Source organism: Sorex araneus, chromosome 2, assembly GCF_027595985.1.
Source record: "Sorex araneus isolate mSorAra2 chromosome 2, mSorAra2.pri, whole genome shotgun sequence".
NCBI classification, from domain to species: domain Eukaryota; kingdom Metazoa; phylum Chordata; class Mammalia; order Eulipotyphla; family Soricidae; genus Sorex; species Sorex araneus.
Window position 1 is genome coordinate 309,702,950 of NC_073303.1, and position 26,199 is coordinate 309,729,148.

The following is a 26,199-nucleotide window of genomic DNA, read 5'->3' on the forward strand; positions in this document are numbered from 1 at the left end:
CCACAAGTAGTAAACAAAATGGTAAAAATGAGAGAAAGAGTAAAAGCATCAAAAGAAAAGAAAAATCTCAAATACAAGGAAAATAATAAAGAATCACAACAGATATCCCATATATATCATACAAACAAGAAAAGAGTGGAATGACATATTCAAAGTACTGAATAGAAAAAAAAAACCCTCTCAACTTAGATCCTACTATCCTACAAAAACTGTGATTGAAATTTTAGGAAGAAATAAAACCTAAGATAAACTTCCATCTTTTGCCACAACTAAACCAACCCTCCAAGACTTACCAAAACGTTGCCTATAAAAAGCAATAGCCATTTACAAAAATCACTGAAGCCCATACACAAAAAGAGGCAATGTAGCTATCTATATCAATGGTATTTCTGAATGTTAAATGACTAAACTCTCCTATCATACAGCATAGATTGGCTGGATGGACCAGGAAAGAAAATCCATTTACTGGCTGCATACAGAAGACACACCTAACTGACTCACAGTGAAAGGAGAGAAAAATCATATAAGCCAATGACAGAAAAGGATCTGGGGCAGTCATACTTCACTTTCTCAATGAGATAGATTAATCAGACAGAATATTAAAGATACAAAAACCCTAAATAAGAAGTTATAAGAATCAGGATAAATGGAATTATACAGGGTCATTTGTCCTCCCCCCTCCCCCCCAAAAAAAACAAAAAACACCTCAATATGTTCTTCTCTAGTGTACATGAAACATTCTGCAAAATAGATTACATAGTAGGGTATAATTCATACATAAATTTGTGAATATAGAAATTATAACAAATTCCCTTCCAGATTACATTTCAATGAAAGTAGAAATTAATCACAAAAAATATGTATGGGAAAACCTCCAACACTTGGAAGCTGAAGAGAACACTGCTAAATAACAACTGGACGAAACTAAAGAAGAAAAACATCCCTTGAAACTAATGAGAAAAAGAACCAAGTTATCAGAATCTCTTACTCTACACCACACACACAAAAAAAGCTGTACTACAGGGGAAATTCCTAGCTGTAAAGGCCTACAATAGGAAAAAAGATAAAACCTAAATCAACTTAAACACACATCTCAAAAAGCTGGAGAAGGAACAACAAATTAATCCAAAAAGCAGAAGAAAGGAAATATTTTAAATAGAGCAGAAATCCATAATATAAGAACAAAGAAAGCAATACAAAAACTCAGTGAAACCAAGTGCTGTTCTTCAAAAGAACAAATTAGGCAAATATCTGTCTATGCTCGTGAGGGAAAAAAGAGAGGTTGCTATGAGCAACTTTATGTTGTTAAACTGGAAATCCTAGAAGAAATGGACAAGTTCTTAGAATCATGAAATCTTCCAAAACCAAATCAGGAGGAAGTAGAAAACCTGAAAAGGTCAAACACAAGCAACTCTATTAAAACAGTGACTAAGAATCTTGCCAAGAATAAAAGCCCTGGTCCAAATGGGTTTAATAGTGAGTTCTATCATCAGAAAAGATTTGTTACTTTTATTCTTTAAACTTTTCCAAAATATTTAAGAAACAAGAATCCTTCCTACCAGGTTCTAAGAAGCCAACATTACATATACTTAAGACAGAGATATTACTAGAAAAGAAAATTTCAGGTTTTCTTGATGTCAATTCAAAAGTCCTTAACAAATTTGCAAATTGAGTTCAGCAGCATATGAAAAAAACATAGACACACTCATGTCGTATTCATCTGAGAGATGCCAATATGGTTCATCATATGCAAATCAGTTAACATGTATACAATATAAATAAAAGGTAAAAAATAATATGATAATATCAGTTGATGCAGAAAGAGAATATGACAATATCAAAATCCATTCATGACCAAAACCCTCAGAAAAATGGGTGGAATGTATCCATTACCTTGAGAGTAATGCCCACCTATAACAAACCCACAATCAGTATCATTCTCAGTGGTGAAAAACTGAAAGCATTTCCTCTGAGATCATTTACAAAGCAAACATTGTCCACTGTCTCCACTTTTATTCAGCACAATATCAGAAGTCCTTGTTACAGCAATCAAGCAAGAAAAAGAACTTAAGTGATCCAAATTGGAATAGAAGAAGTAAAATTATCACCATTTGCAGATGATACAATATTATACATAGAAGACCTTAGAGAGTCAACTAAAAAGCTAGGAACAATACCACAAAGTTGCTGGCTGTTCCCTGCGCTGCGCGGACCTGAGAAACTGTCCCCCAAGTCGGCTTTCTGCCGGCTTGGGCTTCTCTGGATCCCCTCCCACTTTGCCGTGCCGCGGCCAATCAAGACCAGCGCCGCCCCATCTCACGCGTCTTGAACAGGTGAGGACCAACCGGGAAACGCTTCCCTGTGCTGCACGGACCTGCGAGAAACTGCGACCCAGCCAGGAAGATTCTGGGGGTGTGGCCTGTATCTCAGTGGGCGTGGTATCAAAGTGGGCGTGGCCTTCTATCAGAGCGGCCGCAGATATTATCTCCACAGATATTATCTCTGACCTTGGCACAATAGGTATTGTCTATTTCTTTGAAAATCACTTTAATCATCTCAACCACCTATGCAAAATACCCATTAGCTTAGTCTAACTTCATACAACCTATCACTGAATAAGGGAAGCTTAGCACAAACAGAAAACCTCCTTCCCACAACAAGAGGGAACAGGAATAAAGAACCACAAAGCTCAGACACTACACTTCCATATCAAGATGAAGAAGCAGCGAAAATCCCCTCCACCAAGAGAGGGAAATGAAAAGATTCCAGAAACATCAGGGGCTACTCACATCTACGACCTCTCAGATAAACAATTCAGAGAGGAAATCTGGAGGAGAGTCGACCTATTACAAGTAACCATGGAACAGACATCCAATAAGTTACGGGACGAGATGAATGAAGCACTGCAACGGTCTACCAAGAAAACGCAGGAAGAAATGAGAGCAGAAATTTCAAACCTACGAACGGAAGTCACACAAATAAAGGAATCGGTAGATGAACTAAAAATCTCATTAGATGGCCTCAAAAATAGAATGACTACAGCCGAAGACAGAATCAGCGACCTAGAAGATGAGCTACAGAAAGCTTATAGACAACAACAAATCATGGCCAAAGACCTCAAAATGACTATAGAACGAATCAGAGCCCTGGGGGATGACTTCAAGAGGAACAACATAAGAATCATTGGAGTACCAGAACCACAGGGAAGTAACCCCAATGAAAAAAACACAGTCAAAGACATTATTGCTAAGAAATTCCCAGAGCTGGAGAAGGCAGGCATCCAGATACAAGGTGTCCAAAGAGTACCAGCAAAAAGAGACCCAAATAAAAAGACTCCAAGGCATATCACAGTCAGAATGACAGAAGCTATGGATAGAGACACAATTCTGCAAGCAGCAAGGTCAAAGAAGGAAATCACATACAAAGGAGCACCCCTCAGATTTACAGCAGACCTGACAGAGGAAACCCTCCGAGCCGAAGACAATGGTGGGACATAGTGAAAAAACTCAACGAAATGAATGCCTCACCAAGAATACTTTATCCGGCTAAACTCTCACTCAAACTCAAAGGAAACATACACTACTTCTCGGACAAACAACAGCTCAGGAACTTCATAGACTCAAAACCAAACTTGAAAGAAGGTCTAAAGGGGCTACTGTGAGACAAGTAGGAGCCCCATAAGAACAACAAATCCCACAGAAAGATGACACAAAACCCCATTACAATAATCTCTCTCAATGTCAACGGCCTAAATGCACCTATCAAGAGACACAGAGTGGCAAAATGGATCCGGAAATTAAACCCAACATTCTGTTGCCTGCAAGAAACTCACCTGAACAAACAGAGTAAACATAGACTCAAAGTCAAAGGATGGAAAACAATCCTCCAAGCAAACAACCCCCTTAAAAAAGCTGGAGTGGCCATCCTAATATCCGACAACATAGATTTCAGGTTGAAAAAGATTAAAAGGGATAGCGAAGGTCATTTTCTGTTTATCAAGGGATATGTACAACAGGAAGAAATCACACTCTTAAGCATATATGCACCTAATGAGCGACTAGCTAAATATTTAAAACAACTCCAAACAGACTTCAAAGAGGACATCACTAACAGCACAATAGTAGTCGGAGACTTCAATACGGCCTTATCGCCTCTAGATAGATCGACAAGAACAAAACTCAACAAGGAAACACTGACTCTGAAAGAAGAAATAGAAGAGAGAGGCCTAATAGACCTATACAGGGCCTTACACCCCAAAAAGAAAGAATACACATTCTTTTCCAGTGCACACGGAACATTTTCTAAAATAGACCATGTACTGGGCCCCAGAACATACCTCAATAGAATCGGAAAAATAGAAATTGTATCAACCATCTTCTTCAGACCATGATGCGCTGAAGATAGAAGCTAACCACTCACCGACACGGAGAATCAAATACTTGGAAATTAAACAATTCAGTGTTGAACAATGAGTGGGTCAGGAAGGAAATCAAAGAAGAAACCAAAAAGTACTTAAAAACAAATGAGAATGAAGACACAAGCTGTCAAAACCTATGGGACGCAGCTAAAGCCGTGTTAAGGGGAAATTTTATAGCTCTCCAAGCATTCCTCAGGAAGGAAGAAAGGGGCCACATAGACAGCTTGACTTCACGACTCAAGACCTTAGAAAAGGACCAGAAAAAGGAACCCAAACCAGATCGAAGGAAAGAAATAATAAAAATTAGAGCAGAAATTAATGACATGGAAACCAAAAAGACAATCCGAAAGATCAATGAAACAAAGAGCTGGTTCTTCGAGAAAACAAATAAGATTGATAAACCGCTAGCAAGACTCACAAAGAAAGAAAGAGAGAGAACCCTAATAAATCGAATCAGAAATGAAAAGGGGGACATCATAACAGAAACCAGTGAGATTCAAAAGATCATTAGAGACTACTTCGAAAGTCTATATGCCACAAAACAGGAGAACCTAAAAGAAATGGATGGATTCCTCGATTCTTACAATCTCCCAAGACTGAACAAAGAAGACTTGGAATACCTGAATAGACCCATCAATGTTAAGGAAATTGAAACTGTAATCAAAAACCTCCCCAAAAACAAAAGCCCAGGCCCAGATGGTTTCACTGGCGAATTCTTCCAAACATTTAAAGAAGACCTGTTGCCTGTTTTCCTCAAACTTTTCCAGGAAATTGAAAAAACAGGAACTCTCCCAAACAGTTTCTATGAAGCACACATCTCCCTAATACCAAAAGCAAACAAACACACCACTAAGAAAGAAAATTACAGACCAATATCCCTGATGAACACCGATGCGAAGATCCTCAACAAAATACTAGCAAAATAGGATCCAACAACTCATCAAAAAGATCATACATCACGACCAAGTGGGATTCATCCCGGGGATGCAAGGATGGTTTAACATTCGGAAATCAATCAACATAATCCACCATATCAACAAAAGTAAGGATAAAAACCATATGATCATATCAATAGATGCAGAGAAAGCATTTGACAAGATCCAACATCCTTTCATGATGAAAACCCTTGCCAAAATGGGGTTTGGAGGAACTTTCCTCAAGATAATCGAAGCCATCTATCACAAGCCTACGGCAAGCATTATCCTCAATGGGGAAAAACTAAGGGCCTTTCCTCTGAGATCAGGCACAAGACAGGGATGCCCACTCTCACCACTCCTCTTCAATATAGTACTGGAAGTACTTGCGATAGCTATTAGACAAGAAAAAGAGATTAAGGGCATCCAGATAGGAAAGGAAGAAATCAAACTCTCACTATTTGCAGACGATATGATACTATATCTAGAGAAGCCTAAAGCCTCTACTAAGAAACTCTTAGAAACAATAGATTTAAACAGTAAAGTTGCAGGCTACAAAATCAATACCCAAAAATCCATGGCCTTCATATATGCAAACAATGAGGCAGAGGAAAGGTGCGCGTTCCCCTGGAGATCTCTCCGGCCCGCGGAGAGACAACAGTGGAAAGCGCTCCTAATTAGGTGGATTCTGTGAGGGTCCCGATCTGAAATAAGACTAGTGAGGTTAGTAAACAGGGGGCCCAAGACGACACATGCCGATCAAGGGCAACTTTATTAACTGCCACGCTGGTTTTATACTTTTCTTAGCAGGGGGTTGGTACATAAGTTGTCAATCATCAGGGAAGTGTCTTCTCAGACCAAATAAGGAAAGGTTCGGGGTGTATTAGGTGGGCTTACAACATTCTTCAAGAGTAGATTGAGAAATAGTGGGGAGGGGAAGGCAAGGGTCTATCTGGCAGGAGCATCTGGCAGGAGGAATGCACAAGGTAGAGGAAGGTATTCTACTTTAGGGCTTTATGGGGTCTCTCAGTTAACTGCCCTGGGCTACTCTTGAGTTTGGCTATTTCCTTTGTCACAAGGGCACCTTTGCCTCAGGTCAAGCAAAGCTGGTAATGGAATTTTCCGGTTTGTCCAGGGTAAAGGTTTCGGGGTCCTCTTTTGTTCAGGGTCCTGAGCAGTCCCCAACAGAAAGGGACATGAAAAAAGCAATCCCATTCACAATCGTGCCCCAGAAAATCAAGTACCTCGGAATCAGCTTAACCAAGGAAGTAAAAGACCTCTACAAAGAAAACTACAAAACGCTACTCCATGAAATCAAAGAGGACATGAGGAAATGGAAACATATACCCTGCTCGTGGATAGGGAGACCCAATGTTGTCAAAATGGCAATACTCCCCAAAGCATTATACAGATTCAACGCGACCCCTATAAGGATACCCATGACATTCTTCAAAGAAATGGATCAAGCAATCCTAAAATTCATATGGAACAACAAACATCCAAGGATAGCTAAAACAATTCTTGGGAAAAAGTCGATGGGAGGCATCACCCTCCCCAACCTCAAACTTTACTACAAAGCAGTAACAATTAAAATAGCATGGTACTGGAACAAGGGCAGAGCCGTAGACCAATGGAACATGGTGGGATATCCCTACACACAACCCCAAATGTATGATCATCTAATCTTTGATAAGGGAGCAAGAGATGTAAAGTGGAGCAAGGAAAGCCTCTTTAACAAATGGTGCTGGCACAACTGGACAACCACATGCAAAGGAATGGGCTTAGACCTTGACCTGACACCATGCACAAAAGTCAGATCAAAATGGATTAAAGACCTCAACATCAGACCACAAACCATAAGGTACATTGAAGACAAGGTCGGCAAAACCCTCTACGATATTGAAGATAAAGGTATCTTCAAAGGTGACACAGAACTAAGCAATCTAGTAAAAACAGAGATCAACAAATGGGACTACATTAAACTAAAAAGCTTCTGCACCGCAAAAGATACAGTGACCAGAATACAAAGACTATCCACAGAATGGGAAAGGATATTTACACAATACCCATCAGATAAGGGGTTGATATCAATGGTATATAAAGCACTGGTTGAATTCTACAAGAAGAAAACATCCAACCCCATCAAAAAATGGGGCGAAGAAATGAACAGAAACTTTACCAAGGAAGAAATACGAATGGCCAAAAGGCACATGAAAAAGTGCTCTACATCACTAATCATCAGAGAGATGCAGATCAAAACAACCATGAGATACCACCTCACACCACAGAGACTAGCACACATCCAAAAGAACAAAAGCAACCGCTGTTGGAGAGGATGTGGGGAGAAAGGGACCCTTCTACACTGCTGGTGGGAATGCCGACTGGTTCAGCCCTTCTGGAAAACAATATGGACGATTCTCAGAAAATTAGATATTGAGCTCCCATTTGATCCAGCAATACCACTGCTGGGAATATATCCCAGAGAGGCAAAAAAGTATAATCGAAACGACATGTGCACATGTATGTTCATTGCAGCACTGTTTACAATAGCCAGAATCTGGAAAAAAACCCGAATGCCCTAGAATGGATGACTGGTTGAGGAAACTCTGGTACATCTATACAATGGAATACTATGCAGCTGTTAGAAAAAAGGAGGTCATGAATTTTGTATTTAAGTGGATTGGCATGAAAAGTTTCATGCTAAGTGAAATGAGTCAGAAAGAGAGAGACAGACATAGAAAGATTGCACTCATCTATGGTATATAGAATAACAGAGTGGGAGACTAACACCCAAGAATTGTAGAAATAAGTACCAGGAGGTTGACTCCATGGCTTGGAGGCTGGCCTCACATTCTGGGGAAAGGGCAACTCAGAGAAGGGATCACCAACTATAATGTAGTCAAAGGCCATGTGGGGGAAAGGAGTTGCGGGCTGAATGAGGGCTAGAGACTGAACACAGTGGCCACTCAACACCTTTATTGCAAACCACAACAACTAATTAGAGAGAGAGAACAGAAGGGAATGCCCTGCCACCGTGGCAGGGTGGGGTGGGGGGAGATGGGATTGGGGAGGGTGGGAGGGATGCTGGGTTTACTGTGGAGAAGGGGCACTGGTGAAGGGATGGGTTCCCGAACTTTGTATGAGGGAAGCATAAGCACAAAAGTGTATAAATCTGTAACTGTACCCTCACGGTGATTCACTAATTAAAAATAAATAAATTTTTTAAAAAAGAATAAAAAAAGTTGCTGGCTGTGTAGTCAATACACAGATATCTATCACATTTTAATATGAAATAATGAAAAACAATAGATCAGTGTATCACATTCAGAATAGTGTCCAAAAAATTAACTATCTATGAATCAATAAAAGAAATGAGATATCTATACCATGAAAACTGTAAGTACTTAAAGACATAGAAGACAACATTGGGAAATAGAAAACTTCCTTATTCATAGGTTAGAAGAATCAATATTGTCAAAATGACGGTCCTACAAAATTATTATAGAGATTCAACGCAATTGCCATCCAGATTCGGAGATTTTTTGAGGAGGGGGGACACATCCAATGGTGCTCAGGGATTATTCCTGGCTCTTCAATCAGGGCTCACTCCTGGTGGGGATTGGGGCACCACATGTGGTGCCAGGAATCAAACCCTGGTCGGCCGTGTACAAGGGAAGTGCCCGACCCACTGTACTATCACTATCACTATGTACTATCACTCCGATCTCAAATTCAGACATTCTTTAAGGATTTAGAACTGTCCAGACTAGGGGGCCGGAGCGATAGTACAAGGTAGGACATTTGCCTTGCATGCAGCTGACCCTGGTTCAATCCCCAACATCCCATATAGTCCTCGAAGCATCACCAGGAGTAATTCCTGAGCACAGAGCCAGGAGTAAACCCTGAGCATCACTGGGTGTGACCCAAAAAGAAAAAACAAATACCAGAATAAAGTTTGTCCAGAACCCAAATGCCGCCATACTCATGGCTGCTCTCCTCGGGCTCAGATAAGCCTCACCAATGAGGGAACCTGCAGAAAAACCCAGGTATGCAGGACCCATGATTGACATCTCCAAGCTTTCTCAGAGCGGGAGAAAGGATCTTTTCCCTCCATATCCCAAGTTTACCAGTAACTTGGCAGGCACACCCAAAAACTGTCCCTGGCACCATATAATCTCATCAATGGCCATGGTCCAGACTCAGAAATAAAGCTCCCAGAAGAGAACAACACAGGCCTCACATAGAGTGAATATGCTGTATAATTGTATTCTAAATTTTAGAATTCCTGGAGCACATGGCAGTGACTTCTCACACTCTGAAGCACTGATGTACCAAGTTTTGAGGGGCACAATTTGTGATTTTGGGTGAAACATTCGAAATGTGGTGGTGGGAAGGTGCAATGGTGGTGGTATTGGTGTTTGTATATTAAATGTAGTGAATTATTGTGAACAACTTTGTTCACAATAAACTCTCGTTTATTTATTGTGTAAATAAAATTTAGCAGAGAAAAAGCATAAAATTTGTATGGAATCATAAGGCCCCAAATAGCCAATCTACACTGAAAAATAAGAAATTAAAAAGTATCTCATTACCTATCTTGATATTATACTATATAAAGTTGGAATGATCAGAACACCGTACAACTATAATAAGGATAGACTCTTCAACCACTTAATGATTTAGAACTGAGAATTCAAAGACAAATCTCAGATCAATGGTCAACTGATTTTCAATAAAGCAGTTGAGTACATGAAGTAAAGTAAAGATAGCCTCTTCAACAAAGGGTGTTGGGAAAACTAGATAGCCACATGAAAAAAAAAATTTTTTTAACGAAGTTTGCCTCATGCCTATGGCTCAAATGCTACCATCTCATGACTAAGTTCTGCAGAGATGATAAACTGCCAATAATTTTAGGTACATAAGTTAGTTGTTTTTGCTTGTTTGTTTTGCTGACAACTCTGGGCTTCTGCGCAATCAACCTCCCTTACTTCTGGACGTCCTGGTAGGCACATCCAAATCCCAGAACCACCACTATGTAAGCTCACTGCCCAGTTAAATATTCTGGATTTTCTGGACGACCCCAAATTTTACAATACAAATATCCCAGTAGAGCATACCTGATTGGATAGGAATGTAACATAGAAGCCAATTAAGCTCAGTTAACAAACATTAACACAAAAGGTTCAACTAGCAACAACAGCTAGTAAACCCTCAGACACGGACTTATTATGCCCTCAGTGAAGGATAAGAATTTTCACATATTTTCTTTCACTGAAATATTTTTGATAATTCCGTTGGCCATTTAGTGATAACAAGCAATGGGGGGCAGGCTTGATGGGTGGTTAGGAAAATGGGGACAGTGGTGGAGGGAAGGTCACAGTTCTGGTGGTATTGGGATTTGAGTACTGAATGCCTGTACCAAATGCATCATGAACAACTTTGTAAAGTAGTGTTTAAAACAAAGTGGAAAAAATGAAGCTGGATCAGTATCTCATACCTTATGCAAAAGTTAATTCAGAGTGGAGCAAAGATCTTGAGATCAGACTATAATCCATAAAATACACTGAGGTAAATATCTGAGGCAGAATGCTTCAGATGTGATTCCAATGGCATAAGAAACAGAATAAAAAATAAATATATTGGAGCTATGTAAAATTAAAGTTTCTGCACAGCAGTGGAAATATGGGCTAAAATGAAAAGACATCCAGATAGATGAATGGGAGAAAACATTTGTACTCTACATATCAGATTAAGGGTTGATATACAAGATATGTAAAGTACTCACAGAGAACAACAAAAATCAACAAAACTTATAAGAAAATGGGAAGAGGAAACTGACACTTATCTAAATTAGATAGACAATAGACACATGAAAAAAGTGCTTATAATTTAATATGAGGTAAATTCAAATCAAGAAGACAGAAGATATCAGGTAATACCAGTTGAGAATGACACATATTTTAAAAATGGAATATTCTGTGTGGATAAAGATGTAGTGAAAAAGAGCTGTCATTCACAAGTGTTGAGAATGTTGTCTGAGTCAACCCCCATGGAAAAGTGGATATTTCTCAGAAATTAAGAACCGAGCTGCCACATGATCCAGCAATTCCACTTCTTGGAATTTACCCTAGGACACAAAAACATTCATTCAGAAGAACATATGAACACCATTATACATTTCAGCATTTATTGTACACTAGCTAGGATATGGAATCAACCCTGGTGTTCATGAAAAATGAGTAGATAACCATAGTATGTCAAATATAAACAATGGAATTTATGCGTCTGCAAGGAACAATGAAATTATGAAGTTTGATGTAAAGATATGTTACGTGAAGTGCAAAGAAGGATAAACACAGGATAAACTCATTTATCTGTGGTAGCATAAGAACCGGACAAAGGAATGTACTTAGGTATATGAAGGACAGGGAAGGAAAAGAATTGAGGGAGATGAATAGGCAGAAGGGAAGTAACAGGGGAAGGAGGAAAGGTCCTCTGGCTCATCAGTGGGGTAGTGGTCTGGTGTATTTATACATCTAAACTTGTATCACTTGTAATCCCGTTGATCTTCGATTTGCTCGAGAGGGCACCAGTAATGTCTCCATTTGTCCCTGTCACGTGCTAGTGTAGCCCAATGATATCTGCTCACTCCAGGAACAGGAAGAGCCTCAAACCGTTCAGTCAGGGATTTGACGAAGAAATCTGACCATCTAGTTGGTGGGCGGCCACGAGGTCTTCTGACGTCCCGTGGAATCCAGTCGGTAACAGCTCTAGTTCAGCGGTCATCTCTGAATCGCATTACATGTCCGGCCCATCTGATTTTTGATGTCTTGGCAAACAAGACAGCATCCCTGATTCTTGACCGTCGACGGAGGTCGGAACTTCTTTCACTTGAGTGAGACATGATACTCTTAGCATAGCTCTTTCAGTTCCTCTTTGGGATATCCAAATAGTGTTCTTGTCCTATTTTCATAGGGCCCAGGTTTCTGAGGCATACGTTAGTGCAGAAAGAAAGGTGGAATCGAAAAGATGTGCCCAGAGTCAGAGGTCCTCCGTCCTCTTAACCACTTCTTCGATGCTCTTGAAGGCATTCCATGCTGCTCTCTTCCTCCTGCGCAGTTCTGGCACCAAGTCGTTCCTCATGTTGATTTCTCGATCCAGGTACACATAGCTGCTACACTCGGAGATGTTCGTTCCATTGAGAGCAAATGGAGCTTCAGGGACTAGTTCGTTTTTCATGAGCATCGTCTTGTTGAGGTTCAGCTGCAGTCCGACCTTTCCGCACTTGCAGTCGAAGTTGGCCAGCATTTGTGCCACTTGGCTAATGTTTGGCATTATGAGAACGATGTCATCAGCAAAGCAGAGGTGGTGTAGTTGCCAACCATCTATCTTCACTCCCATTCCTTCCCATTCCAGTCGTTGCATGATGTTCTTGAGGGTGGCACTGAATAGTTTCGGTGAAATGGTATCACCCTGCCGAACCCCTCTCTTTATGTCAATGATCACTTCCTAGTAGAATGGTGAGATCCTGGTGGTGAATCCGTAACACAGCTTGAGGAGGATCTTGATGTACTGCATTTGTATGCCCTGTTTGGCTAGGGCTTCAATGACTACTTCTGTCTCAACAGAATCGAAGGCCTTCTTTAAGTTGATGAATGTTAGACAAAGCAGCATCTTGAACTCTCGCGAAACTTCAATGAGTTTGTTCACTGTGTGGATATGGTCGATCATGCTGAATCCTTTTTGGAACCCAGCTTGCTTGCATGGTTGTCCTTCATCTAGTGTTCTGTTCTGCCTATTCTATTCAGGATGACACGAGTGAAAAACTTGTAGACGAAAGACAGCAGGCAGATTGGGCAACAGTTGCTTATGTCATGGATGTCTCCCTTCTTGTACAACAGAACGGTCCTGCTGGTTTTCCACTGGGACGGAACCTTGCATTCAGACAGGTAGCGTGTGAAGAGCCAAGCCAGTGTATTGATGAGTACTGGCGGCACATTCTTCAGGTGTTCGGGTCTGACCTTGTCTGGACCAGGTACTGTACACATCTTTACTGATGAAATGGAGTGTCGGATTTCAGAAGGGAGGATGTTGGTAACTACATATCCATCCTGTGGAATTTGGTATGTGGGCAGGTATAAGATAACATAGCCTCAGGTAGTTTAGGTTTATTGGGTTACTCCCACCACAGTGCTCCCATTCCTCTATTTATAACTTCTTTCTTAGTGTTCTGTTGACTTGTAAATATTGGTTTTCTCTTCTCCTTGAGTCCTTTGCATAGTTTATTCAGAGCAATGTCCTTTATGTATGGACACAGGAAGACTTAGCAAATGCTATGCTTTTGTAACCTGGGAGTCATTTGACTCTACATGATATTTTCCTCCTGGGCATCTGTTCTCTCTACCTAAGCCTCAGCTGCCCTTACTTCTGAGCACCCCTAAAAGCAGGGTCCCAACGAGGGACAAGACGGACCCAGGGCAAGCGTGGAGTTGTGTGCTACCCTGGTATCGAGATGGGCCTGGCCAAAGTGCCTAATGCTTAACTATAAGTTAAGAGCTTGATCAGGGACAAATGTTGTCATGATCCAAACAGTGATAACTAGATTTGGACCCTGCTAGGGTGAGGAATGATTAATCTGGTCTGAGTGCTGTAGTCTGAGTCTGTGGCAAGATGTTGCCAGGAGAGCTGCCTTGCAAGCCTCAATGTATCTCTTGCTATGTCCATACAAAAATAGTATTAAGATGTTAATGAGTGTTTGGAATAAGGAGAGGAGAAAAAAACCCTTAAGAGCTATTTTGCCTACTGGCAGTCAGGAAGGGCTTTGGAATGCCCCTAGGTTGTATTCCCTTTGAATCTGAAAGCCCTCAGGAAGGGCTTTCTTATGTTGATTTTGCTACCTGGCAGTGTGTAACTTAGGGGCAAGGGCAAGAGAGGAAAAAGGGAGGAGAGAGATGGGAGAGAGGCAGCAGTAGATCCAGAGGACGGAGCTGGGAGTGCGGGAGATGAGAAGATGGAAGATTGAATAAAAGGTAACTAATCAGCAACCAGCTTGGTCCTCTTCCTTCCATTGCCTGCCCTTGACCGACAGCACACACAAAGGTTCCAGAACACCAAACACGGGCAGTGAGACAGAGCCGCCCGGTGAGTCCGCGAGTGCACACGCCCGTCGGCATGGCTGTCAAAGAGATCCGAGTAGAAATTGTGAATAATCCTCTCCATTGCCCTTCTGGAAGATGTGATAGGTCCATCAGGACGTTGGAGGGCAGACATCTTGGTCTTGTAGTTGGCGAAGGACAGGCGAGCGTTTCGATTACTTTTCCCGGCTTCTGCTGCATCGGCCAACACTGCTGCTCTTCTCTCTTTGAGGGTTTCCATTATTGCTCCTCTATACTCCTTTGTGAGCTCGAACGTTAGCTTGTGGTTGCCTGAGGCTCGCACCAAACCACGTTGACGAATGAGTTCGAGAGTTTCCAAGGACAGAAAGTTTGTGGCTTTCTCACTCTTGGCTTTCTTCGCACAGTCATGGAGGTGCTGAACCAGTCAATCATATTCCTTGTCGATGTTGTCAAGGATAGCATCTTACCATGTTGCCACAATAGTGCCAAAGAGCTCCCAGTTGGTGTCATTCTGGGAGTTCCCTTCTTAAACTTTGCAGACCTTTCTCCACGCTCTGTGAAGTAGAATTTTGCACAAAGGAGACGGTGGTCCGATCCTGTTTGGAATTTTGGGACAACAGCGACATCAGTCAGGCAAAACCTTCGATTGAATATGATGTGGTCAATTTCATTGTGGAACTGTCCATCGTGAGACTCCCATGTCCAGCGTTTAGATTCGGCCTTCTGGAACTGTGAGTTACCATGGATGGTCTTGGTCGAAATGATCTCAGACAGTCTCTCACCCTGATCATTCCATTCTAGGTCATGGGTCCCAATGTGGAGCTCTTTGGGCGACCTTCTTGGTCCTATCTTGGCATTAAAATCACCAACAATGATCTTGTAGAAGGTGTGGTCTTCTTTATAGAACCTCTCCAGTTCCATGTAGAACTTCTGAATATCTTCTTCATCGTAGTCGAATGTTGGTGCGTAGATGACGAAGATAGAAACTGCTGGCAGTGAGCCACATCTATTCAAGCGTAATCATCCTATTCAGGTTGTTAGGCATTCAAATGAATCAGTGCTCATGGCCAAGTTCGTGTTGACAAGGACACCAACGTCACCAATGCCTCTGTTGTCATATGTTCCGAGGAACAGTTCTTCTCCAGTGTCGAAAATGGCATGATGTGATCGATGTCTTCTCATTTCGGTCAAACCAATGATGTGTATTTGATCTTCTGTGCTTGCACCATCAGGTCCTCAATGGATGCTTCCGATGCCAGCATACGTGCGTTGAAAGTACAGACAGTCATTTTAGTCTTTCTTCGTTTTGGCAGTCTAGTTCGTCCCTGAGATTTTTTCAGCCTCTCCTTGCTCATCTTTCTTAACGATGCCCTATTGGGGGCTCTTTCAATGTCAGGTGAATGAGGTCCATTGTTGTTACTGTTTTTTGGCATATCGAATACGTCACGGGTAGCTTGCCAGGCTCTGCCGTGCTGGTGGGGTACTCTCGGTAGCTTGCTGGGCTCTCCGAGAGGGATGGAGGCTTTTAGGGTGGCCTCCAATCGCCCTTAGAGGTGTTCCCATGGTTCACACCATATTTGAACCCTTATACATCTAAACTACAGAGCCAATAATAAAACATGAGATCCAAGCTACAACCAAACTTATAAAGGGGCCTGTCAAGGAGGCAGGTTGAACCTAGAGATACTGGTGGAGGGAAGGTAAGAAGTAACTTGATGTTGGTGGTGATATCGGTGCTGGGATTTGTTTGCCTAAAACTCAGCTTTGAATAACTTTGTAAGTCACGGTGCCAGCCAGTTGTGGCCCCAAACCAAGAAAATTTATTAATTAAAAATGATAGCAGGGGATGGGATAGTTAATCAAGTAGAATACTTGCCTTGCATGTGGTTGACCAAGGATCAATTTTCAGCATATCATATGGCTTCCTAAGCACCACCAGGAGTAATTCCTGAGTGAAGACCCAGAAATAACGCTTGAGCATCATCAGGTGTGGCCAAAAAACAAAAGCATAATAATGGTAATAATAATAATAAAAGATCACCCTTGTTTTTCTGTGGAGGGAATTGAGAGAATGGCATTGACTACTTCAGAAGTTACTGCACTAAACGAGGTCGGCAGTGTAATGGTGTACGTGGGGTGTAATGGTGGCAACAGAAATGGACTGAATTGAGACATCTTTTGGAGATAGAATCTTAAAACTTACTGTTATGAATTTGCTAGAGGCTAAGAGAAATAGTGTGGAAAGGTTGGATTGCAGCTGAATCTCATAAAATGTTCATGAGAAACGGACTAGTTTCTGACATTCCATTTGCTCTCAATGGAATGAACATCTCCAAATGCAGCAGCTATGTGTACCTGGGTCGAGAACTCAACATGACGAATGACCTGGCACCTGAGCTTCGCAAGAGGAAGAGAGCAGCGTGAAACACCTTTAAGAGTGTCGAAGAAGTTGTTAAAAGGACGAAGAACCTCTGGCTCTGGGCACATCTTTTTGACTCCACCATTCTTCCTGCTCTTAAATATGCCTCAGAAACCTGGGCCCTACGAAAATAAGACGAGAACACTATTTGGGTATCCCAAAGAAGAATCAAAAGAGCTATGCTTGGAGTATCACGTTTCACTCAAGTGAGAGAAGGAATCCAGAGTTCGCCCTCCATCGATGATTGAGAATCAGGGACTGTCTCATTTGCCAAAGCATCAAAAATCAGATGGGCCAGACACATAATGTGATTCAGAGATGACCACTGGACTAGAGCCGTTACCAGCTGGATTCCACGGGATGTCAAAAGAACGCCTGGCCACTCACCTACGAAACGGTCAGACTTCTTCATCAAGACCATGAATGAAGAGTTTGAGGCTCTTTATGTTCCTGGAGTGAGCAGATACCATTGGGCTACTCTAGCACGTGACAGGGACAAATGAAGACATTATGGTGCCCGCTCGAGCAAATCAATAACAGGATGACAAGTGATACTATGAAGAGAAATGGTGGTAAGAGGAAGCTCAAATTTTCTGACATATCAACTTTGTGTGTAGGGTAGGTCATCAGAGATGGGGAGAATTAGGCCCCTCCAATAAGGTAAAAGTGGGGAGGCCTATACAAGCTGTGAAAAATCATGGTTGGTAATCTCCTGCCATTCATACAATCAGAGTACTAGTGTTGAGTGTAGACACTTGTTACACAGACATGTCTAAGTAGCATGCGTTCTAGCTGGGATCCAGTATAGTTATGCAAAGCAGAGGCTTACATCCTCTTTTTGAGAACTTAGAAGCAAACCTAGAGACAGATATCCTAATTCCTCATATTTTAGGACTGGAGAAAAGAACACAAATAATTTTTTTTTAATTGATCAACTTATAAAGCAACTGAGTAGGCATTGTTTAACTTTTTAAAAAATGCACAGCAGTGTTTGAAAGGGGCAATGCCTGCCTCACTACTGACACCAGACTTATAGGGAGAAGGGCCAAGAAGTAAAGAAACCCAGGTGGGAGGAAGAGACAGTCGGGAAGCAAAGGAAGCAGGGTCCAAGGTAGTCTGAGTACTTCAGTGGTGCAAAGGATTGGTCGAGCTGAGTATCCAAGCCAAGTAGTCAGCAAGACCAACAACAAGAGATACAAATTTCAACAACCAAACTTTTTTTTTTTTTTTTTTGCCTTTTGGGTCACACCCGGCGATGCACAGGGGTCATTCCTGGCTCTGCAGTCAGGAATTACCCCTTGCGGTGCTCAGGGGACCATATGGGATGCTGGGAATCGAACCCGGGTTAGCCGTGTGCAAGGCAAACGCCCTACCCGCTGTGCTATCGCTCCAGCCCTCAACAACCAAACTTCAAAAATGTGCCTGTCCAGGAGCCAGAGTGATAGGACAGCAGTTATGGCGTTTGCCTCGAAATGCGGTTGATTCGAGTTTGGTCCCTGGCACCCCATATGGCCCCAGAGCCCAGGCGGGAGTGATGTGTGATGAGGTTGAGATCTGAGGTCGGGTAAACCATACATATGGAATTTGGTCTTGACTGATTGTAAAGGTGGGAGCTATGAATAACTTTGTAAATTACAGTACCTCAATTAAAAAATATTTTTTTTAAAAATGTGCCTGCCCAGAAAAACAAAAAACAAAAATGTGCTGGAAATGCTGACAGAGGGGAGATGACACTGGTGCAGGGAATGGTGCTGGAACATAGTGTGTCTCAAATCCTTGAACTATGAATGACTTTGTAAATCATTATACTTAAATAAAAGTTTTTAGAAGGTACAACTCTGATTTATCACAACCTAGATTACTAATCTTGAAATACTTATGAAGATTAATATACATTTGTCAGTTATATTAATGAACTTTCATGTTTTCAGGGAATGCAAAGTTTGATAGCATTTGCTACGGTCCTAACTCAAAACCAAACACTTAAAGGAATCAATTTAAATCGACCTATACTATATGGTCAGCAGGTATGTATTCAGAATGATGGCCATTAATGATACACGTGAACAAAATAGGTCCTATTGAGGGTTATGCTAGGATCATAAATGCATTGTATTTCTTAGAGGTGTACTTAAATCTTGTAAGCAATTTCCACTGAAAAATCTTTATTTGAGGAAAGATAATAAATTTGTGGGGGGGGGGATGGGTATACCAGTGTTGCTCAGGGGCCACTACTGGGAAAAACACAATTCTTGATAGATAGGACTCTTATAATTAAATGTGATTTTATTTTGAGGGGGATGAGGGAGTGGAGGGTGCTCCTGGCTGTGCTCTGGGATCACTCAATCCTGGTGCTCCTGGGGTGGGGGGGGGGCGACTAGGTGGTGGCAAGTGCCTTACACTCTGCATGATCTCTCAGGTACTGAACCTGATTTTAGATGATGCTTGTTTAAGCAATAAATGTTACTTTTTTCCATGAATTCAATTTCCCAAAGAATAAAACTGTGAGGAGCAAGGTAGTTATTTAAGAATATGGATGATTTGAATTTCAAAGGATTATAAGATCCCAGGATAAATTTTAAAATTATAGAATCCTAGATTTTTTTGTTTTAATACTCATGTGAGTATACCATCTTATCTTTGTAATTGTGGGTTAAAACAAATATGAATGAATAGTACTCTAAATTTGTATGCAACCCTTCTGGTAGACTGCATGCTGTAGAGAGAGTAGGATAACTGCAATTTTCAAAGCTTCTCCTTGCTCCTTAACATTAAAGTGTTTTCTCATTGGTTATGCCAAGCTAGGGAATAAGAACTTATTTTGTTACTGGTCTAAACAACAATTACATATATATAATAGTAAATATATAACATATATATCCTCGTTATTATAAAATTTATTGCAAATGCAGTAGTTAGGCACTTAAGCAATAAAATACTTTGTTTTATAAATATGTTATAAATGTATGTTTTTCCATTTTATTAATTTATTTTTCCCCTCTTTTTAATTGAATCACCATGAGATACACAATTACAAAGTTGTCATGACTGGGTTTCAGTCATATGGGTTCCAACCCATCCCTTCACCCGGTGTTTTATGTACATAAAAATTCAAATGTATATTCCCCACCACTGTTTTCAGTTTCCCTTCTGCCACCTCCCCATCCCCCCAGCCTGCCTCTGTGGCAGTAGTTGTTTCATTTTAAAGCCAGACCAAACAAAGTCAGACTGTAGACTAATCGTCTTTTAATCTTTTATGGTAAGTTATATAACTTCATATGTTTGGGATAGACCTGTACTTTTTCAAAACTGTATTTTAGAAAAAAAATGTTCTGTTTTCAGGAAGAGTCCACAGTTCATTTAAGTCACATGTTGAAAGAAAATCACTGTCTCATTGAGCTACACATATGCAAGCATGATATTAAAAACTGGGGTATGAAACATTTGTGTGAGGCACTATATCTGAACAGTAGCCTCCGCTACCTTGATGTCAGCTGGTAAGTGATAATTTAAACATTTAGTAATTCCAACGTTAAGTCATGGAAATAACCCACATAAATATTCAGAGTATAGGGGTCCGAGAGATAGCACAATACATACGGCATTGACCTTGCACAAAGAATGATCCCTGGCACAGGGCCAGGTTAATCCCTTAGTACAGCTGGGTATGCCCCCTCCAAATAAAACAAAGATAAATATTCAGAGTGCATAGAATATTTTTAAGATACAAATTCTTAAGATTAGACTATGTAACCATTATAAACTTTTTATCCTAAGCCTTATCATTTAGTTTATTCTGATATCTTCTGGTAACTTAACTATCTAATTATGTAAGCCAAGTAGAAGTAATATTTTCTGGCACATTTTTGTTAACTTTTGGGGAAATTAAGCAATAAAATATTCATTAAAACAGTATCTCTTATTAATCTAATAATTTCTAAGCATTTTAAAATAAATAATAGAATACTGTGTATTTTTAAATATGTTTGAATTTTTCTTTTCCTAGCAATAAAATAACTCGTGATGGAATGAAGTTTTTGGCTGATGTGTTGAAAAATAATACCACATTGGAAGTAATAGACCTTTCTTTTAACAGAATAGAAAACGCAGGAGCAAATTATCTTAGTGAAACTCTTGCTTCACACAACAGAAGTCTTAGAGCGTTAGTATGGTTTTTATATTTATTTTAAAAAATAGGATGTTACATTTTTAAAATGCTATACCCAAATTTCTTTAACTCTTAATATGCAAGACGAAATACACATTTCTAAAATGACATGCTGGTAAGCTATAATGAACATTTTGATTTTTTCTTTTTCAAAATTAGTGTCTTTAAAAGTTAGATTGAGTCTAGTTGACTGCATATGACTGAGGATAAGGGGCTGGAGAAATACCCCAGTGGGCTGAAGTATGTGCTTTGCGTGCAGGAGCCCGGGGTTCAGTCATCTCCCACGCATTACCAGGAGTAATCCCAGTGAGCACCAAGCCTGAGTGTGCTTCAAAAACAAAACAAAAAGATAAAATTCTTTTTTGTTGTTTTTTGTTTTTTTGGGGGCCGCATCCAGAAATGGCTCAGGCATTACTCCTGGCTCTGTACTCAGGAATTACTCCCCATGATACTTGGGGGACCACATGGGATGCTTGGGATCAAACCCAGGTCAGCCAGCCCCATGCAAGGGAAGTGCCTTACCTGCTATACTATCACTCTGGCTCCTGATGATAAAATTCTTATTGTCTAACAGAAAAACCATAATAACGAAATATAGTCAAAACTTTAAAAGTGAAATTAGAGACAGTAAAGGGGTTAAAGCACCCTTGGTTTTGTGTGCTGCTGACCCTGGTCCAGTCTCTAACACCACATATGGGGGGTCCTTAAGAACTGCCAGGGGTAGGCCCCGAGCCCTGCTGGTGTGGCCCCCAAAGAAAACAAACTTTAAAAATAAGAATGAATCAATAAAAGAATATATATATATATAACTCTATCTTGAAAAATGTATCTATAATCCATCCCCCTAATAATTGATACAGAAGCAGCCTGTCAGGATTTCTAAAATATAGATATCTGTACTAGGAACATGAAATATCCAGTTACAAAACTAAGTTCTTGGGAATTTAAAAACTGCATGTCATTTTTACTATTCAAACACACACACACACATATATATATACATACATACATATATATATTGTTTTATTTGAATCACTGTGAGATAGTTACAAAGTTGTTCATAGTCGGATTTCAGGCATACAATATTCCAACACCCATCCCTCCACCAGTGCGCTCGCTCTCCTTCCCCCTACCCCACTTTATCTCTGGCCCCCAAATGTATTAAATGTTAACTTACATATTCTCTTGGTGAAATAACTGGCTTCCAGTGCCACTACTTCTAAATGACCTTTTTTCACTCATAGGTTGTCAGTAGTAAGCAACAGTATAGAAGGAGAAGGACTTCTTGCACTTTCACAATCAATGAAAACAAATCCCATATTCTCTCATATTTACATTTGGGGAAACAAATTTGATGAGGCTACATGTATTGTAAGTATGTTATTCTTCACGGAGGCTTTTCCTAGAATCTTTCCTGTAACATTGGATACTATTATTTAGATGTCTTAGAAATGATAACAAGGTCATCGAATCTGCAGTCTCAATGAATTTTAACAAATGTCTTAAACTTTGGTTACAGGATAAAAGAAAAGAAAACAAATAGCCAGTTGCCCATGTGCTGAGTGATAGCACATCGGGTAGGGCATTCGTCTTGCACACAGCTGACCCAGGTTCGATTTTCTGCCCCTCTCAGAGAGCCCGGCAAGCTACCGAGAGTATCTCGGCCCCACAACAAGAGTCTGGCTAGCTACCCGTGGCATATTCGATATGCCAAAAACAGTAACAACAAGTCTCACAATGGAGACATTACTGGTGCCCGCTCAAGCAAATTGATGAGCAATGGGATGACAGTGACAGTGATACAGTGATAATTCATTTGTACTTCTTCTCAGTAGAAGCTGAGGATATTAAGTTTAGCAGTAATAATGACAAGCTAAAGCAGAAAGCAACTAAACTTTCAAATCTTTAAATTTTTCCCTTTCTCAATAATTTCAACTTTATTAACATTATTTAACATATTTCTATGGCGCCTGTACTCCAGAGACCCATAAGATATGTACACTGAAAAAATGAGGCACCCAGTTAAGCTGTCCTCTAATAACCATGGGAATTCTGTTCCTTAGATTAGTTTCAAGGAAGTTTCTGAATTTATACAACCTTAGACCAAAACCTGGTAGTTTCTTTTCCTGAGGGATGAGTCCTCGCTTCTCATCAGATTTTTTTTTTGCTTTTTGGGTCACACCCAGCGATGCTCAGGGGTTACTCCTGGCTTTGCACTCAGGAATTGCTCCTGGCAGTGCTTGGGGGACCATATGAGATGCCGGGGATCGAACCCGGGTTGGCCGCATGCAAGGCAAATGCCCTACCCGCTGTGCTATCGCTCCGGCCCCTCTCATCAGATTTTTAAGGCTATCCAACCACCATGCCTGTCAACTAAGACCATTTTGGCTGTGGAAACTTCAGTAAACAAACTGTTAATAGAAACTTAAAATTTTTGCAAGATTATAATTTCATGGTGTAAAATTAAGTACATAAAATGTAAAAACATAGGAAATATTTTAAAATTCAGTGTTCAGAATATTTTAAACTACAAATTAGTACAACTTAAGTACTGAAATGTTTTAGTATAGTAAAATGAATAAACTGTCTTTTTAATGTGAAACTTTTTAATTAAAAAAATCACTAGGCATACGCAGATTTAATTCAAACGGGACATCTCAAGCCAGACAGTACAGATGTGGAGCCATACACAGTGGATGGACATGTGTATCTTGCAGAAGTCTCTAATGGCCTTAAAAAGCACTATTATTGGACACCAACTTACGGAGCTGCTTATAGTCACTCAGCAAATGTAGGAACTACTCTTGTAGGCCAAGAACTATGAAAAATGAGTCTTAGAATAATTTTCATAATAATTTGATTATCAAGTTCACAGATTATTACTTTATTGCCTTTTTCATAAACTGTTATTTTGTTGGATGTATAAAAAGATGCCACTATTAAAACTTTGTATAACTGTCCATTGAGAAAAACCAAGTAGTGTGATATTTTTGTTTTTCATTTTTTGTTTGGGGACCACAGAGAGAACTCCCGGATCTGTACTCCTGACTCAGGGAGCCATATGGGATGCTGGGGATTGAACCCGGGTGCAAGTCCTGTACTATTTCTCCAGCACCAAGTGTAATTTTTTAAAAGAAATTTATGATTCAATTAGCCCTAGAGAAAGAAATCAAGGAACAGCAAGACCAATTTTACAATGGAAATATAAACAGTAATAAAAATAGGATATAAGGAGGTCAGTATGGCATCTTACAAGTTAGAATAACTAAAAGTGGTTAAAATTAATTACAAATACAGTTTTACAAAATCAGGCCTGATAAATACACACAAATACAACTACATTATAAATATGAACTTCCCAAACAGGCCAGTGATGCCAGTGAACTGTTAAGTGTTTTGGAGGATGGCAGTAACATCTGGTATGACGGCACAGTGAAACTACTCTTCCAGGGCATCTGCCAGGCACGCTGCTGACCCAGATTTGATCCCTGGCACCCCAGATGACCCTAAGCCAGCCAGGAGTAAGCCCTGAATTCTGTTGGGTGTGGCCCCAAAATAAAACAAACATGAAAACTGTTCTTTATAATGTATCTTAGACACTGGTTGTTTAGTACAGATATATTCACAAATATTTTATTTATTGTAAACAAATCAAGAAGATGCTGCTTTAATATAAGTAATTTGGGGCTGGAGCGATAGCATAGCAGGTAGGGTGTTTGCTTTGCACGTGGCCAACCCAGGTTCAATTCCCAGAATCCTAAATGGTCCCCTGAGAACCGCCAGGAGTAATTCCTGAGTGCATGAGCCAGGAGTAACCCCTGTACATCACCGGGTGTGACCCAAAAAACTAATAATAATAATAATAATAATAATAACAATAATAATATTTATTCTCATGTCAAAGTGTAAAAAAAAGTTGTAAAAAATGGTTTTAAATTCAGGTGAGGTTCTATAGTCAGAAAGAAAATACTATCTTTCTCTAAATTCTGAGATTGAGATGAAATAAAAGTGATGTTCAACTTTACTCTTACCAAAGGTTTGGCCTTCACTTGAAAATATTGTGAATTCCTTAAATCATAGATGCATTTATTCCAGAATTTTAACACTACAAAACATTATATCTGCCACTACACATTCCTTTAGTAGATGAAACAATTAAGACAAATATTGCCTACTCACTAATGATTGTGAAATTTTAACAGATGATCCTTTATACTAAAAACATGAAATGTTGGGGCTGGAGTGATAGCACAGCGGGTAGGGCGTTTGCCTTGCACTCAGCCAACCTGGGTTGGATTCCCAGCATCCCATATGGTCCCTCGAGCACCGCCAGGGATAATTCCTGAGTGCACGAGCCAGGAGTAACTCTTGAGCATAGCGAGGTGTGACCCAAAAAAAGAAAACAAAAAACATAAAATGTTGTTTGTGTCCATGTATGTGTGCACATATGTGTGCATCTGAATATCTGTGTGCTAATGGTGGTAGTTATGGAATGGAAAGAACATTAAATAAGAAGAGGCATCATTTTAATTTAATGCCATATATTTACTGAGCTATAAAATACCTAAATACTTAATAATTCTCATGTTCTCAGAGATAAATTTGAATTCTAGAACTGGTTATTGTTGTGGTTTTTAAAAATATCTGGAGCTGGTTGAAAAATATACAATAGTTCAGTTTATAAATTGAACAAAACAAAATTATGAATAAAACCCAGGGACTTCAAGGGTTTTCATTACAAATCTTGTTGATTTAATTAAAGAAAACTATCACAGGCCTCCGGAGATTGCTCAGTGACTAAAATCAGATTGTTTCTGCTTATTTTGCTGTGCCACATCCAATGGCTACTGTGGACTTCATGCTCTGGGGGACAGTGCAGTGCCAGGATTGAGCCCAGGCCTCCGAGGCACTAAGAATGCACCCCAGCCTACCTCCCTCTCTCCCTCTCTCTGGCCCTTTAAAGTGACTGTCCTGCAAATGGAGGTCATCACGAGTTTGATCCCAGTGATGCCTGACCGTGCCCAGCACGACTTCTGGTGGCTCTGCTGTATCGCAGAGTTCCCTGACACCAAAGCACAGTGTCATCTCTTGCCCAGAGCCAGGAGTTTGATCCCCAAGCAAGCACATGTGTGAGCAGCACAGTTCCCCAAGCCGCTACTGTAAAC

General features: G+C 40.4%; 1 protein-coding gene across 1 annotated transcript in view; it reads left to right on the forward strand.

Moving 5' to 3' along the window:
- LRRC34 (leucine rich repeat containing 34) overlaps positions 1-23,872 on the forward strand; it is a 39,401-nt gene extending 15,529 nt beyond the window's left edge. Inside the window, exons 7-11 of the mRNA XM_055125548.1 lie at positions 18,798-18,893; positions 20,209-20,363; positions 20,873-21,028; positions 22,279-22,405; positions 23,661-23,872. Coding sequence (XP_054981523.1) covers positions 18,798-18,893; positions 20,209-20,363; positions 20,873-21,028; positions 22,279-22,405; positions 23,661-23,858 — 732 coding nt within the window. The 3' untranslated portion in view covers positions 23,859-23,872. The remainder of the gene's footprint in view (positions 1-18,797; positions 18,894-20,208; positions 20,364-20,872; positions 21,029-22,278; positions 22,406-23,660) is intronic.
- Positions 23,873-26,199: the final 2,327 nt, after the last annotated feature.